We start from the raw sequence: 17,789 nt of genomic DNA on the forward strand, positions 1-17,789 counted from the left end.
AAAAATAGGTGTTTTTTAGGAATTTCGCTCTGGACCCTCTGGAAGGGTCAGGAGCGAAATTCATCATTTGGCTCAATTCCTTCACCTTTTGATGATTTCTTCCAATCTCAACTTAATCCCAAGGGCAATTCCTTCTATGTTTCACCTTATCCCCTACTTGACTTAGCAAAATTTGATAGCAAAAAGTGTTTTTGAGAAAATTCGCTCTGGACCCTTTGGAAGGGTCAGGAGCGATTTTCACCATTTTGACCAAAATCCTTCATTTTCCACCTTGAAACTTCTTTGCTAAGCGGGATTTCACCTTTCACTGTGCTAGGAATAGGATTTCATATCCAAGAAAGGCTAAAAAAATGGGTTTACAAGGAATTTCGCTTTGGACCCTTTGGAAGGGTCAAGAGCGAAATTGCCTTTCTTGGCTAAAATCTCCATCTCTCTTTGCCATCAAACACTTCTCAAAGCAAGATCATGTCCATTCCTCTTTTCAACATGCTTAGGGCATCACAATTTGGTCAAGCTGAGCAAGAAATGCCTCTTATAAAAAATTTCGCCCTAGACCCCCTGGAAGGGTCAGGAGCGAATTCCTCAATTTAGGCTCAATTCAATCATCATTTCAAGTTGATTTCACCTTTCAAGAAAAAGACACTACTCCTCTTTCATCGATGCCAAGCTTGACTAGATTTTTGCAAGAAAAATAGAAGGATTTGAAAATTTTCGCCCTGGACCCTCTGGAAGGGTCAGGAGCGAATTCCTTAATTTAGGGCAAAATCCTTCATTTCTTCATGACTTCTAAACATACCTAAGGGTTTGAATATGCTCATTCCTCCTTTCATGATGCCTTAGACTCCTCAACTTGACCAAACAAGGCAAGAAATATCCCTCATAGAGATTTTCGCTCTGGACCCTTTGGAAGGGTCAGGAGCGAAAATTAGGTTTTAAGCAAAATCCCTCATTCTTCAAAGTTGAAACTTCTTCAGGAGGCAAAAACAAGCTATTCTTCTTCCATCATGTCAAAAACTTGACCTTCTTCATCGCAACATGGGAGCTATTGAGAATTTCGCTCTGGACCCTTTGGAAGGGTCAGGAGCGAAATTCACCTTTCTTGTCCAAAATCTTCATTTTGCACGCTTCCAAATATTCAAATGTATCAAATGATGTCCAATCTTCATTCCAAGAGATCCTGCACATGAAAAGTTAGCCAAAGTTAGTGAAAAATAAGCTCTTATAAGATTTTCGCTCTGGACCCTCTGGAAGGGTCAGGGTCGAAATCTTCATTCCAGGCCAAATTGCTCAATGTTCAAGTTTCAAACCACTTCACAAGGCAAAGTTAGACCATTTTCCAAGTTAAGAACAAGGTTTCAAGCTCAAACAAGGTGGCAAATGAAGTTTATGATGAATTTCGCTCTGGACCCTTTGGAAGGGTCAGGAGCGAAATTCTTCTTCTAGGCTAGAATCCATCATTTTTTCAAGGTTTTCAAACATTTCCAAAGTCCAAACATGTCCGCTTTTCCCTTCAAAATGCCTTGCAAATCAAAATTTGGTCAAATAAGGCAAGAAATGAGTCCTAGGTTGATTTTCGCTCTGGACCCTTTGGAAGGGTCAGGAGCGAAAATCACTTTTTAAGCAAAATCTTGATCTTTGAAATCATCCAACTCCCTCTCAAGGCAAGAACATTCAAAAACACCTCCACACGTGCCTTGGAAACTAGGAACTTGGTCTTGATAAGTGATAAATTGAGGTGCATAAGGATTTTCGCTCTGGACCCTTTGGAAGGGTCAGGAGCGAAATTCCTAATCTTGGCCAAAATCCTGACTTCATTTTCACATTTTTCATCCAAACAAGTGTTTTGCCCTCAAAGATGCCTTGGAACGAGTTGGTTCTAAGTCTAGGTCAAACTAAAATGTCTTAAGGAGAATTTCGCTCTGGACCCTTTGGAAGGGTCATGAGCGAAATTCGCTTTGGACCCTTTGGAAGGGTTAGGAGCGAAATTTGACATTTTAGACTCTCCGTCAGGATCATTTTATGGAATATAACATAGGAAATGTCACTTATACTTTAAGTTATATTCCATATATACTTTTAGGATGTTTGAGAGTGGTTTCAGACCTCCAGGAGTTATATTGCAAAATCTAGTTTTTTGGAGGATTCTTCAGTTTTCCAGACTTAGTCAAATTTCAGGATCAGGACATTCCAGACTTAGTCAAATTTCAGGATCAGGGCATTCCAGACTTAGCCAAATTTCAGGATCAGGACATTCCAGACTTAGTCAAATTTCAGGGCATTTGAAGATCAGGATTACATTTCAGACTTCATCACTCACCAACTCGACCTAACTCAGACCTTCAAGGATGATACCCACTCACAAAGCAAGACACAATTAGCAACAAGCGCAAAACCAGGCCCTAAAGAAGATTCTCAAAGAAACCCTAACCTGGAGCACCTGCTGACTCCCCTGGCTCAAGCAAAGCCTACCATCCTATTGATCCCCTGGCGACACTCAAAATGCAAAGGCTAACAGACAAACCCTAAACACCTAGAAAGCAAACCCCAGAAAGCAAAAAAAGTAGGGGTCCCCATTTGCAATGGGGCGATGTGTGAAAACATCACAACAAGACCATAAAGAATGGGCAAAGGATATTCCTGAGTTGAAAAACATGGTTGAGGTGAATCTGAAATTTTAACGAGTCTTGGTATTTTTCCCACTTACCAAGTGAATCATTCTTTTGACTAGCACGAATCCACTAGGTTCTTTGTAAAGATGGCATAGGTTGACCATTGTGCTGTTAGCTATTTAAAAGAAACTATTAAAAAATTAGAAGGAATGAAAAATGAGATTGATTCATTCCTAGATTCCATCTCTTGCTCTCCAAAGGATTTTGAAAGCAACATAAGAGAAAAAGGTGAGTTAGAAAAGGACTTAACAAAGAATGTGAAAATAGACCTGGCAAGTCCCATGGATTTCAATGAGGAGAAGATAAGGGAGATTATGGAATTAATGAAAATATTTGATGAAGAGGAGGAATAACAAAAATCCAATAAGTTTAATATTCAAGAGTCGAGGCTTCGAAGTAATGCATGACCACATCTAGCGAAGTGAAATTTGTGGTTCAAAGAGTACAAATTGAATAAAGGAAGTGATCAACAAGAATTCACTTCATCATCAGAGCCAATAATCCTAGTAATTGCTATTTTTGGAAAGTTTGTAGACTGCTATTTTTACATGATGCCTAAAAATAGAATCGACTTTGCTAGAGAAAAGTTAATTTTGATTTTAGCTAAACTTAGTTTTAGAGTTTAAGCTTTATCTAATGGATAAACTAGATCAAAATTATTTTTAATATCCATACAACATTTTTGAAAAGTATTTTTTGTTTTTAGAAGACTTGCAATTGTGTAAAGTGGTACTTTAAAACCTTCTATATAAGACTATTGTTATTGGGAAACCTAATGGTAAGTTTTTGTATGGTACGTGCAAAATTTTATTGTACAAGCTCTCTTAGTGTGTGTGATGAAACTGTTATTGTTTATGCAAATTTGTTATCTCCATTGGATATTGGCTTGTGTGAATTATTTCACTGATTGAATATAGATTATCAATATTTGCAAATTTTGTATTGTGATTCTTATTTTGGGTGATTGTAGCTTTGAATATAAATACTTGGTAATTTGATAGTGAGATATTGTCATGTTTGTGTAATCCAATTTTTTAATTCAGCTCTCTTATGTGTAAATACTTCCCAGTGTTTGTAATTTAGGTAGAAAGTGTGTGTTTGTGTTGAGAGAATTTATTTGTCGTCATAAAAGATAAAAAATCTTTCATTTATGTGTAGATGAATTGAGAAGTCTTGTGCACATACTTGAGAAGAAAAAATAGATGTGGCAGATTAACTTTTTTTTTTCTTTTACACGAAATTCTCAAAAACAATCATTGTACATGTAAAAATGTAAGTTTGTCCGTAAACTAGTCTTCTACGGTTTTTGTTAAGTTTTTACTTTTACAAGGGAGCTTCCCCTTCCAATTTGAAGAAAGGCTTTGCTTTACACAGTGTTCCATTTTTTTGGTGTTATGCTGAAAGGAACTAATTTTTCTTATTTGCCACCACAAATGAAGTCATTGCAAAAGTTACAACCCTTAGGGTTACTACATGTTCTGCAGCTTCACTATCATCAAATTTAGGAGGTTCAAGTACTTTGTTTGTTTGATATTATTAGTAAAGGTGGGTTTTTGAAAGGCCCTAAGGAGGAACAATTGAACCAAAGAAGCTCTGTGAAAAAACCAAATTGCTAAGGCAAGCAGCACTACAAATGCAAAAGACAATTCGCTAGACACACAACGCCATAGAAACAAGCTAGCATATACTCAACTGAGAGACTAGTCAAGTGGTTTAAACACAAAGAAATCCAGAGAGGTTTGAGTACTTGCTGCAGTTCTTTCACTGAACTGCTGAATTGTGGATCCCATCTCCCCCTTTTAACTAATCCATTCTCATTAGGCTTCAAAGGGTCACTTATAGTTCTCATACCCAAAGGAACAAAAGGCCATACCCAAAGGACCAAAAGGCCACAAACCTTGCAACTTTCATTTTTCACTGCAAAGAGTGCTAGAAGGCAGAGCAAGCAGAGAGGAAGGATTCACCTTACAAACCTTTTTCCCATCAACCTCCATAATTCTTGTTGGGACTCAACCCTATAGTGCTGAATTTTGCTTGAGTCCCTTCCCCTTTGTTGTCCTTGCCTTATGTTACCCACCACTGATTAATGATCTGAGAAATTCCAAGTGAGTCCCCTCATTTATTGGAAGTTGTAAAAATCCAAGAAATTGTTAGTGTTGAGTGATTTGTGTTCAAATGCCTAAGCGCTTCAAGATGTTGGAGTTTCCCTTCCCCAGGTTCCATTGCCTTCTCATTGTAGACCCCTGAAACCTCAACCTTTTGCCTTAACTCTCTTTTTCCACCAGAGTTTTGGAGTTTCCCTTCCTTGGGAGCTGTTTCGTTTGTTCCTTCGATCTACAAAACCCTGAATCCTTCCACTTCCCCTTTGGTGTTTGAGTATCAGGCCTACCCTTGCATGGGTGCCATATATGCTTAAACCCCAATCCTTGATCCCTCCAACATCCTGACTCCCAAACCTTTGCACTAAATTTCCTTTCCTTGTTGGAGTTGCAGCCTTACCCATAGTCAGTTACCTTTTACTTGTCATTCGCAATCCTCGAATTTTGATGTTCCCTTCTATGCATCTTTTTGGAGATCCTCATCTGATCAAGCCTTACCTCTCAAGTCTGACTTTTCCTTGGTCCTTATCGGAATTCTAAACTTCTCCACTTTAGCGTCCCTTTCACTCGAACTCTGCCGTTTCCCTTATACATCTATTCAGAGTCAGAATTTCTCTCATCCTCTTACCCAAGTACTTCTTCCTAAGCATCCTTGAGCCTTCACCTTCAAAACTTTCACACGTCTCATGTTTCACACTGTACGCCATCCACCCATCTCAACAACTTCTAGTTCACCATTAAGTGCCCCAATTCGACTTCTACAACATTCCAAAGTTGTTTTATTTCCCAGAAATGCGATTCGTTCTCTTAGGCATGATTGTAGATGCATTTTTTTTAAATGGGGGATGGTGTTCTCTCGTGTGGGCTGCCATCAATGCAATATATATTTTTAGAACCTTAAGATGTGAGGCCCATTTTTGCAGGTGGCAATAGCAAAGTTTTCTAGCAGCTATAAATATTTGTTTATTCTTCATTCTAAGGGCTGGTCTTTGCTATTTTCAGATGTCTACAAGTGCCAAAGCATTCTAGACTTTCAAACCACACCAATCAAATCCACTTTGAGCAGCAAGTCCATGAAACTCATGGGATTCGTAGTGTTACACATGATACCAAGCACATGAATGTCTCCATGAATGCCTGTAAATATTTAGGGAGCCCTTCGATCTGCTAGGGTTTCTCTTGCCATGTTTTATGGTATGAATGTAATGCAGGTTTGACAACTGTAACAACATTCTAACTCATTAGAAACTTTGTAATGGTCTATTGTGTATTTCATATGGATTTTGTAGTGTATTGGTGGATTATTAAGTATGTTCTATGTTTGAGGTCACATCTATAGTGTATGTAATTGCATAGCTTGTCATCCTTTGTTTCTCCTATTAGCTACTTATTCTGGTAAACTGTGAATTTGTTGCCAAATGGATAGGCATTGGTCTCAGAAATATTTAACCAATCACACACCTTTCGAACAAACAAATCATTTACCAATAGTTCAAAATTAGTTTAGTGTTTGTGCAATTCATGGTTCAATAGTTTAAACAGGGAAGCATTGTTAACAAACCTATCAATTTGTGCTTCTTGGTAAACCATGTTTACTTGTTCTCATCTTTCATTTTTGGCAATGATGTCATTATCAACTATATAAGAGGTCTGTTGGTAAACAGATTTGTCACTGTGAATTCTCATTTAAAATTGACCCTGTTCGCCTGAAGAGAAGTGACAACCGTTCCAACAGTTGGAGAGATTGCAATCAATCTGCAATCTTCCTCTGCATTTGAGAGGGGCAGCTCCCTCGTATGATGGGGGTATTTGAGATTTTTGTGTACTTTTAACCTGAAAGTACATAAAGGAGAAAACATAGAACTAAAGAAATATAAAGAACAGAAACCCCAACAATAGACATACGGATACCAATTGAGATTTCACAATAGATAACAATTACAAAGGGGGATTGAAGCACAATATAAGTTTGACACACAAATATCTCAACATACGAAGAGATGGGTAACTCTAGCACATCCAAACCAAGATACCAAAGCTTGATTGTGTTTCATTACATTAATTGCATGAACTGTAAGCATTCCAATAGATGACAGACGATTTGCACATAGACAAAAGATATCACTAATTTGACATACGAAAGATTAGTAATAATAACTTAAGAAGCACATCTAGCACATACGAGCTAAATGCATCCTTTATTATCTTCATGAAATTATACAATCTCAAGAACTCTTCTATACAAAGTGCAAACACAAAATTCATCAAACTATTTCTCTAAGAATTTCTCCATAGTCTCCCCTCTGTCCCAGTATCCCCCCATTACAAATGAATTGGCCTTGTATTTATAGGCATCCTGCAATAACTACCTTAATAACCAACTCATAACTACTTCTGGTAATCACTTAATCTAACTATTTTGTGTAACTATTTAGAATAACATCCTAAATAGCCACTTAAGACAACTAACTTTTGATAACCATTTAGGATAACTACTTGGCTAACTACTTAAAATAACTACCCTTGTAGAAATGAGTTAGGATAACTAACTTTTACAAGAATTGAGTCGAAATTCTAACCTATAGCTACATGAGTAACATAGCCACTTCTTCAAAAGAACATCTTGAAACTTTCAAGTTAGGATTGGAGTGAGGTGCTTATCCATCTTCATGTCAATCTTTGGTCTTTGTAATGATCTCATCACGAATTCTTTGTTTGCACTGCGAAGAGAATATCCACACCTTTGGAACCAATGCATTGATGAACTTTAATCATTTGGTATCGAGATTTGAAATCAAAATGTTCTCTCCCATTGTGTATCGTTCGAAGCTTCCATTTTTGCACTGGCAGAGAGGGTGGCGGCTAACGTTGCAAATCTTGTCTTCACACCTCTCGTCGCTTGTTCATTTTGCATGCATAATCATAACCTGTTCAAGAACACCCATTCTGTGTAGACAGGGAGACCATTGGCACGGTTTTCCTGAAACTTTCTAAAGACTTTTGCACAAATCATTGATGCGCATATCCTACACTATTTGCTTGTCATTAGACCATATTTCTCTGAGTTACATTACCAAAATCGCGGGCAAGGAAGATGACAACATGACTGCATAATACAGTTTTACACCTGCTTTTTGCATTGCTTCAAAGTTTCTAAAGCATCTTCAATGGCTCCATTTTGTGCTTGGTCTACAGTCGCCTTACTGAAAACCTTGAGATGACGTCTTTTGGAGGCATTCTGTCAAGACTTTCACATTATACGTTTTTGGATGTCCAGGCCTCGATATATTTGGATGCATGAGTGAAACCCATTCGAGAGCTCTCATTTTGCACAGGCAGGAAGAATGCCAGCAGCGGTTGTGGAATTTGACTTTGCTTCTGCTAATTACTTGTGTTCGGCAAATTCTACCATCATTGCATTTGATGAAGTAGTTATCTTGAAGTAGTTATCATAACTAACTCCGCTTTAACCATTCGGAAACAAACAAGAAACTCCTTTGTCGGTAACTTGTGTAAGTTGGCCAACTTGCCAAAGTTTGAATGAATAATGAACCAAGTGCATCTCCGGTACATCGGTGCAGCTGTTTGCGATGACATCTCTTTGCAGCATTTTGTCAAGCTATTATCGTGCCTTGTCTGCGCATCCACATATTGCATTGCATGAGATGACATAATTTTGAAACCTTCTGTCCAAAAGATGTAGAAATCAATTATACCCTTGCTGATTGTATTTACTTTGAAGTTTCTAAAACTTGCAAAACGAATCCATCTTGTGCATTCCCTGCGATCATTGTATTTTGTTTGTGCTTTGGGTAGTTATAATAACTACCTTCTTTCAGCCAATGGCGGTCCATATATTGGAAACTTTGCTAAACAACATAAAACACCGACGTTCGTTCCATTTGAATTTTGTTTCTGCCGCAATTTTGGCATTCTTAGTGAGCACGGTGTAGATTCGTAACAATTTTCAAATCAGTTATAATAACTGACTTTTCTACTATGGATTTATCGGCATTTTTAAATACTCGGCCAACTTACCAATAACGATCCAAATTATGACGAGTTTGAAACTTCTTCACATCCTTGTTTATACTTGATCGATATTTGACTATATTTTACAAAGTATAATAACTTAAGATGTTATCCATGGATTGTGCTTTCGGTGTTTTGCTATACTCTGCAAAGTTGGCAAACTTGCCAATATTACTTCATGTATATCTTCACTTCATCGGTAACTCCGGGAACTTTGTGAAATGAGCAATAAATATCATTTGGATATGCAATTTGATAAAAGCTTCATCTTCGGTGATTTATTAAAATGTAACAACTCATTGAAAATTCCTCAAGATTGAATACCTTGGCATCTTTGAAAACTTGGCCACATTATGAAAAACCTTACTAGGAAGGAACATTGACACAAAAGTTTAAATTTTGACAAGTTTGAAGTTAGGGCTAACAAGGTCATAGTGATGAACAGTGCTGGTTTAGTGACATGCTTTGGTATTAAATCTTGCATTTGGGTATCATTGCAATTTGTTTATTACATGTTTATTTTTCAGCTGTAACAAAAAACTTATTCAAAGTTACCTCTAGGAATACCCTCCGTGATTTAGTTGAGCCCAAACTGCACGATTGTTTACCCACTCTCATTTGTTTACCTTTAACCCTCTATGATCTGTAGAGAACCGTGGTTTTGCTTTCCCAATAACATACCTGGCCTTGAAGGTAAAATTGTGTTCAAGGATTTTGGAGCAGTAGTTTTGGGACCAAACAGAATGATGCCATAATCAGGGACAATATTTTTGGTCTAAGTAGGTGGGCTTCCAACTCAAGAAGACACTAGTGGGTTGAGATTTGAAGACTCTACTGGTGAGAAGACCCAAATTATTTTCTAGCGATGGTGGTTTTGTTTGCTCCAAGGATTTCCTCATTTTTATGAGATGGCGACTCTCTGTTGTCTTAAATCTCAGTTTTTGCTACTTACCTATGCTTGTTGGTGATCCTACAAGTTTTCTTCTAGTTTGGTGCAGTAGTTCGTCAGGGTACACAAAGATGTTCTTCTTTCTATATCTTGAGGCATGCTTTTACTATACAAAGGTATATCTTTGTGAAAAGAATATAATCTTGTTTTAGCATTAATTATATCTGGTAATCATGGATCATTCTGATTACTTTGGTCATACTCATCGGAGTGCACAAATGGTTGTGCACTTGAAATGCAGAAGGTTATGCAGATGCCTATTGCACATTTCTTTGACATTTCCACACAAGAGCTTGTTGATTTAGTAAGCCTTATATTCATTATTGACCTTGATAGTGAGCAATCACATGACCGATTTGCATCAACAGGTGCCCAAAATGTCACAATAGCAGTGTTTAATGATGAACAAGATGACTTTATTGCTGGTTTCAAGTAATTAGATGCTCATGTCTATGACTTTGCCCCTTACAAAAGTTTAGAACACCTCAAAAGGCAGGATAGAGAATCAGTTTTGGATTTTCATGGCAGGTTTGTTGTTGACATTAATGGTCTTTCACATGAGTGCTGGCCTAATGAAAGTTTGTGTATAGACATGTATTGTGAGGCTTTCTATCTTGGTACAAACTTGATCTAAACCAAAGAATTTGAGCATGATGTTTGAGTGGGCCCATGCTGTTCAATCAGCACTTGCAATTGATATTATATCTCCCAATGCTGGTGGTATGCAGCTGTTCCTCATTGTCAGTTTGGTGAGTCAGTTTTGGAGGGCAACGATGATGTTGCTCAGAATACAGGTAAGAAAGCTGAGGTGCAACAACTTTTTCTTTCATTTAATGTCCTTCCTTCCTTTGTTGATCCTTAGGATGATGAGGCCCACACACTTCTTGTTGTAAGTGCAAGGGATATGTGTGAAGGTGAGCATGATTTAACTACTTCTAGCCCTTAATATTTTGACATGGGCAAACTTTTAGAGATTGGTCTGGAGTAGTGTCTTCTGTTGATGGAGATTGCATTGAGGACACATTTTTTAGCTCATTAGTTGGGTGTGTGATGCTGATGTTATGTGTTCTCAATTGGATCATGTTGTTGGTTTGTGGGTGGATGAAGGACAACAAATCATTGATTGTTTACTTAGGAGAAGATTTGATACAACAGACTATGCTGTTCAATCAGCACTTGCAATTGATTTTGTATCTCCCAATGCTGGTGGGGATGAAGCTGTTCCTGATTGTCAGGTGGCAGGTCAGTTTCGGAGGGCAACAACGATGTTATTTGGGATACACAGGAAGTAAGTTGAGGTACAACAACTTTGTCTTTCATTTGATGTCCTTGCTTTGTTGATCCTGAGGATGGCAAGGTCCACACACGTCTTGTTGTAACTTGTAAGTGCAAGGGATGTGTGTGAAGCTGAGTATGATTCAACTTCTTCTAGCCCTGAATATTTTGAAAAATTGACATGTGCAAATGTTTAGAGATTGGTCTAGAGTGATTGTCTTCCATTGATGAGGATTGCATTGTGGACACATTTTTGAGCTTATTAGTTGGGTATGTTGGTGCTGATGTTATGTGCTCTCAATTGGATCATTTTTCTGGATTGTGGGTGGATGAAGCAGAACAAATCACTGATTGTTTTCTTAGCAGCAGGTTTCATACAACAGACCTTGTTGTTCAATCAGCACTTGCAATTTATGTTATATCTCCCAATGCTGGTGGGGATGCAGCTGTTCCTGACTGTCAGGTCGGTGGGTCAGTTTCGAAGGGCAACAGTGACGTTATTCAGGATTCAGGTAGGGAAGTTGAGATGCAACAACTTTGTCTTTCATTTGATGTCCTTCCTTGCTTTGTTGATCTTGAGGATGATGAGATCCACACACTTCTTGTTGTAACTGCAAGGGATGTGTGTGAAGGTGAGCATGATTCAACTGCTCTTAGCTCTGAATATTTTGACATGGGCAAAATTTTAGAGATTGGTCTGGAGTAGTTTTCTTGTGTTGATGGGGATTGCATTGAGGACACATTTTTGAGCTCATTAGTGTTAGTTTTTGTGTCTCAGACCAGGGATCAGACTTTAATTTCAGATTAACATCAAATAAATGATAAGCAAGCAAACTAAAGAGAGAAACTAAGTGCACAAGAGACAAACTCAATTACCCTGGGAAAACCTCCAAGGAGGATAAACCCAGCACTAAAGACCCACAGGGCAGATTATGTATTCAATTCTGAATTGTAACAATACAATACTTAGCTCAAGTCATGTGTCTCAGATCTGGAATCTTCAACCTGCACACTTGAATGATTCAGATCTGCCCTTTTATGTTCACAAAGTCTGCTCTTTAATGCATCATCTAACAGTAATAAGGAACACCAAAATTGCTTTGTCTTCCTTGACTTAGTTCACCCAGTTCACCTTTTATTTTGCACACCAAGGAGCAGATGGATTTCGCTGATTGCATGAATGAAATAGATGAAATGAACTTGTCAAATGATCTTTATTTATATGTGCATATAACCTTAAGTCAGCCTTAATTAAATATATATGTTTGGCGCCAAATTGGTTTAGTGTGGGGTGTTCATTATAGGGCTGGCCCTGCTTAGGAGCACGCTACCCTCTTTGGTGTGTAGGGTCCAGCCCTACATGTTATGGCTTGGTGAAAGGGGGGCCCAGCCCTTTAGGGATTCAGATGTTGCCTTAGGCAATCCGAATCCCCTTTTCTGAGCCTAGTTACAAACAATAATTAGTTGGGTGTGTTGGTGCCGATGTTATGTGTTCTCAATTGGATCATGTTGTTGGTTTGTGGGTGGATGAAGGAGAACAAATCACTGATTGTTTTCTCAGCAACGGATTTCACACACCAGACTATGTTGTCCAATCATCAATTGCAATTGATATTATATCTCCCAATGCTGGTGGGGATGCAGCTGTTCCTGATTATCAGGTTGGTGGGTCAGTTTCGGAGGGCAACAATGGTGTTGTTCAGGATACAGGTAAGTTGAGGTGCAACAACTTTGTCTTTCATTTGATGTCCTTCCTTTCTTTGTTGATCCTGAGGATGATGAGGTCCACACACTTCTTGTTGTAAGTGCAAGGAATGTATGTGAAGGTGAGCATGATTCAACTACTTCTAGCCCTGAATATTTTGACATGGGCACATTTTTAGCAATTGGTCTGGAGTAGTTGTTGTCTTGTTGATGGGCATTGCATTGAGGACACATTTTTGAGCTCATTAGTTGGGCCTGTTGATGCTGATGTTATCTGTTCTCAATTGGTCTGGGTGGATGAAGGAGAGCAAATTGTTTTATTAGCAGCAGATTCCATACTGCAAACTGTGCTGCTCAATCAACACTTGCTGTTGATATTATATCTCCTAATGCTGGTGGGGATGCAGCCGTTCCTAATTGTCAGGTTGATGGGTCAGTTTCCGAGCGCAACAATGATGTTGTTTTTGAGGATACAGGTAACTAGGTAAGTAAGTTGAGGTGCAACAACTTTGTTTTTCATTTGATATCCTTACTTGTTTTGTTGATCTTGATGATGACGAGGTTCACACACTTGTTGTAACTGAGGGATGTTTATAAAGGTGTGCATGATTTAACTGCTTCTAGCCCTAAATATTTGGACAAGGGCAAATTTTTTAGAGATTGGTCTGGAGCAGTTATCTTCTATTGATGGGGATCGCATTAAGGACACATTTTTAAGCTCATTTGTTGGGACTGTTGATGCTGATGTTATGTGCTCTCAATTGGATCACGTTGTTGGTTTTCGGGTGGATGAAAGAGAACAAATCACTGATTGTTTTCTTAGCAGCAGATTTTATACAGCAGATTGTGATGAGGAATATAAAATAGAGAGGCAATTTGAAGATTGTTAGATTTGACATGAAGTGCTTCAAATTTCAGAGGTATGTGTTGAGGATGTGCAATTGGATTTGAATGAGGTTTTTGATTCAATCATGGAGGAGTACATTAGTATTTGTGGTACAACTAGTTTGCAGGATTTGGATGAACCAGAGTGTATACATCATTCAGCACAGTTTGGGGTTGTGTTAGCACATGACACTATTCAGCTTGGTGAGCATTTCAGCTTTCATGGAATGAGGCGTTCCAATTCCTCTTGTTCAACATTTGGATTATATCTATTTGGAGACTCCACTGACATAGTTTGTGGTCTAAATGCACTCTATACTCTGCCAGATTACATTTTCTCTTGGTTTATCTTGACAGCTTCATTGTGATTTTGATTTATCTGTTCAAACCGGGAACAAGTTCCTCTAAGCGGGGAAGAAATGACAAGGACATCTAATAAAGTGAGTAATTGAACTACAGTAATTTATAAAATCATTTTCACTTGCAAGTGAGCAGATATAAATAAAAATTTGGGTTGACAACTGCAACAAATGTAAAGGTTAGATAGCAACGAAATAAAAGTAGATGGACAGCTGGAGTAATTGTGAAGGATAGATAGAAATAAATAAAAGTAAATCGACAACTGAGAACATTAAAGGCCATTGTAAAAATTTTAACCTACATTTACAGGCTTCTCTAATGTAAATGGAAACTCAGAAACAAACTCAAAACTACAAAAATAGTCATGTTAACTAAAATTTGTGAGTCATGTTATAGTACCCATGGCTTCTGGACCAGAGTGTATAGCAGTAATTGCAGGATGTGAATCTAAAAGTTGGCATCAATGCACTATAAATCATTGGATTGTTTGCCTCTTGGAAATAGCAGGAAAGTTGCTGTAAAATGATAATATTCATTTATCATTAATTTACTAAGTTACTGGGTTTGCCAGCTACTTGGCTGGATCTAGGTCCGGTTCGCACCGGATCCGGGTACTGGTTTGGTATGCGTTTGGGTGTGTCCGATTCTGAAGTTCATGACTTGAAATCGGGGGAATGGGAAATGTGTGATCCTTTGCCAGGGGAATTGAAAGATAGTCCTTCGTCCACGTGGCTTTATTTGGTCATCTATAATAGCAAAATTTATGTATTGGAAAAATTATATAGTCGGTCTTCATGTGCAGCCATCTATCTCCCTAGCCGGTCGATGAAAGGTTCCGTGCTGGTCTTCATTTGCTGGTTTTCATTCGCAAAGACTATCGACTATAAGCACCTTGACCCCATATAATGAGAATCTGTAGATGGTATGGGTGAATCATGAACCACTTGGGAGAGAGAGGAGACTCTCTATAGTCAGGGTGGCTATCTCTGGTTCTAGTTGGCACTCCCCCAGCGGAGGAGGCCCAGCTATATTTACCCAGCCGGCTATATCTAGTTCCAGTTCCAGATGTGTATTGTCAAGGAGATAAGATAGAATGCAAGAAGGGCAGGGAATTATGAATGCAAAACCAAAACTTTAAAGGTATGGTTGGAAGTATTATCTTTAAAATATAATAATATTGTTTTATTTTTAATAATTTTAATTTAATAAGTGTAAAATATTTATATTAATTTTAAATTTAATATAATATTATTTTATTTAATAAATAATACATTTGAATATATATGTATATGTAGACATATATGTGTGTGTGTGCGTGCACGCGTGTATGTATATATCATATATGTACATATATGTGTGTGTGTGTATATATATATATATGATTTTTACATTGTTTTTGTACTAATGAACCTAAAACCCATTTTCAAAATTTTGTTGAACTGGTGAACTGGATCCTCGAACCCAAATCTGAACCCGAACCTGAACCGGCAAATTAGTTAATTTAGTTTAAATGAGAAAAAGAGTGCTTTCCTAGGATTCATCAAGCTTTCACAATAGTTGCCCATTGTCTACTTTTATCCTCGTTTTCACTGTCAGTTCCGGCTGAAGTTTTAAGAAAGTGGTAATGAAATTTCTGTTTGAAGTTTTTCCACAGACTATTTTTTAGTCCTAAAATTATAATATTCTTTTTATTCAGACAATTAGCATCTTCAAGTAGTTCGGTTGCATGTTCAGGAACCACCCCCTTTTAACGCCCTAATTACCTTTTGGCATCTTTGATCAACAAGGAGTTTGATGTTGCATTATTTTTATAAATTATTAATTATTTCAAATAAATAGCTTGAAAAGCAATTGTCTCATTCAATAAATTACTAATAGGTGAAATGAAACGTTGACTTGTCATTTTTAAATATTGTTTTTTGGTCAATCTGGGTGAAGGTTTTATTTGCATATTTCTTGCAAAACAACTTGTCCGTTCCATCAAATATCATGTTGTGTCCTCAAAATTATATCTTATCATATTTAAATAGGTGTTTTCGCTACCTTCAAAACTAATTGACCATGTTTATTAGAAATCAATAGTTGCCATGAAGGTTGGTGTCAGATAACAGCTAAACATTTATTAGTAAATATGCAATTATATATAAAATTATTACCATTCCTGCCAGTAACTACTGTGTTCAAGAGGGCTGACTTGTGGTTTATTGGGAAAGAAATGGATGTAACGAAACATTTTAATTTCCTTCTTATGTGTAAATGCTAAATGAAAATAGACAATTACTGTAGCTTATTTGTTGCAAGTGCAAGAGTTCATTAGAAGAAATGCATCTTATTCATGCGAATGGAAGAATTTTCTATTGAGAAAATGAAAATGATAAAGCATCTTAGGAAAATTGTTCAATTTTTTTAAAGTCTGATTCTCTACTATATGACCTCTTTTAGAGCAAAGTTATGGGTACTTGTACATTATTAGCCATTTGACTTGAAAACTTGTTTCAGAATTGATACACAAGACTTTGGATTTTGTATTTTATGCTGATAGCATATCTTGCTTGGCTTTTTCAAATTAAACCTCAAATTTCAGTCTTCAGGCGAAGATGGAGGTCTAAAAGTTGAATACTTCACATTTTCACTGAACATTGCAGGTTTTCTGCAATCTGCAGCCTTGGTAATCAGTCATGCAGGTGATTTGAAGTTTTGGGATAATAGATCCATTTTGTTTATTTATGTGAACTGATAAACACATTATATAATGTCTCAGATTCTCAATAATCACCATAAATCTCTATGCAGGGTCAGGTAGCATATTTGAAACTCTACTTGTGAATCGGCCCCTTATTGTCGTAGTGAATGAAGCATTGATGGACAATCATCAGAGTGAATTAGCAGAGGAACTTGCAGAGAGAAAGTTCTTATATTGTGCTTGTCCTGAAACGCTAGCGAAAACCATAGAATGCATGGATCTAGAATCACTTCTCCCTTATCCACCATCAAATCCTATGCCAGTAGTTCAATCACTAAACCAATTTCTGGGGTTTCTTGATGATTGATAACCAATGCAAGCATTATTTTACATGTCCATGATAGAACACTTTAATACCTACTTCCTTAGAACTAGTTTTCCTGTTCTATGCTTGGGGTTCTCAAATTTAATGCCCTATCTAATTTAGAGGCAGAATGTATCTGAATGTGCACTTTACCTCTTCAATTTTTGGAATGACATGCCCGTAATATAAATTGCATATGATGAGGAAGCAGCCTAACATCTGTATTTTGTTTTAAGGGAGAGAAGGTGAAGGAAATTGGATATTTGCTAAATGTGTGGCATTTGATTTAATTTCAATGTGGACCAGAAGGTTAGGAACTTCCCTAGAAGTAATTTGATAATTGAGAAAAAGGTAAGTCATATTGTATCCTACTACAAGTGGAGGATCTGTATTTTAATGTGACATTGCTTATGGTTTCTATTGCTTGCTGAATGAAACGACAGAAATGAAATGAACTTACGCGTGAATATTAGTATATTACTGACTAATAACATCATGGATCATATTTTAGACAGAGAAATCAAAGTCATGGATTGGTAAATAAGTGGATGTTTGGTGCTTAATCTTCACTATAATATTGTTTTCACTATAAAATATACAAGATGGAGCATGTATCATACCATTATTTGATTATACTTGTGAACAAGACATCGAGATTAACATTACAATAGTTTCAACTGTTTGTCTATTAATTTTTTAAATATCAATTATGGGAGACTGTCGTGGCACTTCCCCAATTATGGCGTAGTACCAACTTGCATGAATGTAG

The 17,789-nt window shown here is 37.3% G+C and overlaps 1 protein-coding gene across 7 annotated transcripts in view; it reads left to right on the forward strand.

The window, feature by feature from the left end:
* Window positions 1-17,391, forward strand: part of LOC131073399 (uncharacterized) — a 30,564-nt gene extending 13,173 nt beyond the window's left edge. For all 7 annotated transcript variants that reach the window (XM_058009836.2, XM_058009837.2, XM_058009840.2 and 4 more), the window contains 2 exons: window positions 16,558-16,657; window positions 16,767-17,391. In XM_058009836.2, the coding sequence (XP_057865819.2) occupies window positions 16,558-16,657; window positions 16,767-17,023 (357 nt within the window). In that variant the 3' untranslated portion in view covers window positions 17,024-17,391. The remainder of the gene's footprint in view (window positions 1-16,557; window positions 16,658-16,766) is intronic.
* Window positions 17,392-17,789: the final 398 nt, after the last annotated feature.

This window comes from Cryptomeria japonica, chromosome 10 (assembly GCF_030272615.1).
Source record: "Cryptomeria japonica chromosome 10, Sugi_1.0, whole genome shotgun sequence".
In the NCBI taxonomy this organism is placed as follows: domain Eukaryota; kingdom Viridiplantae; phylum Streptophyta; class Pinopsida; order Cupressales; family Cupressaceae; genus Cryptomeria; species Cryptomeria japonica.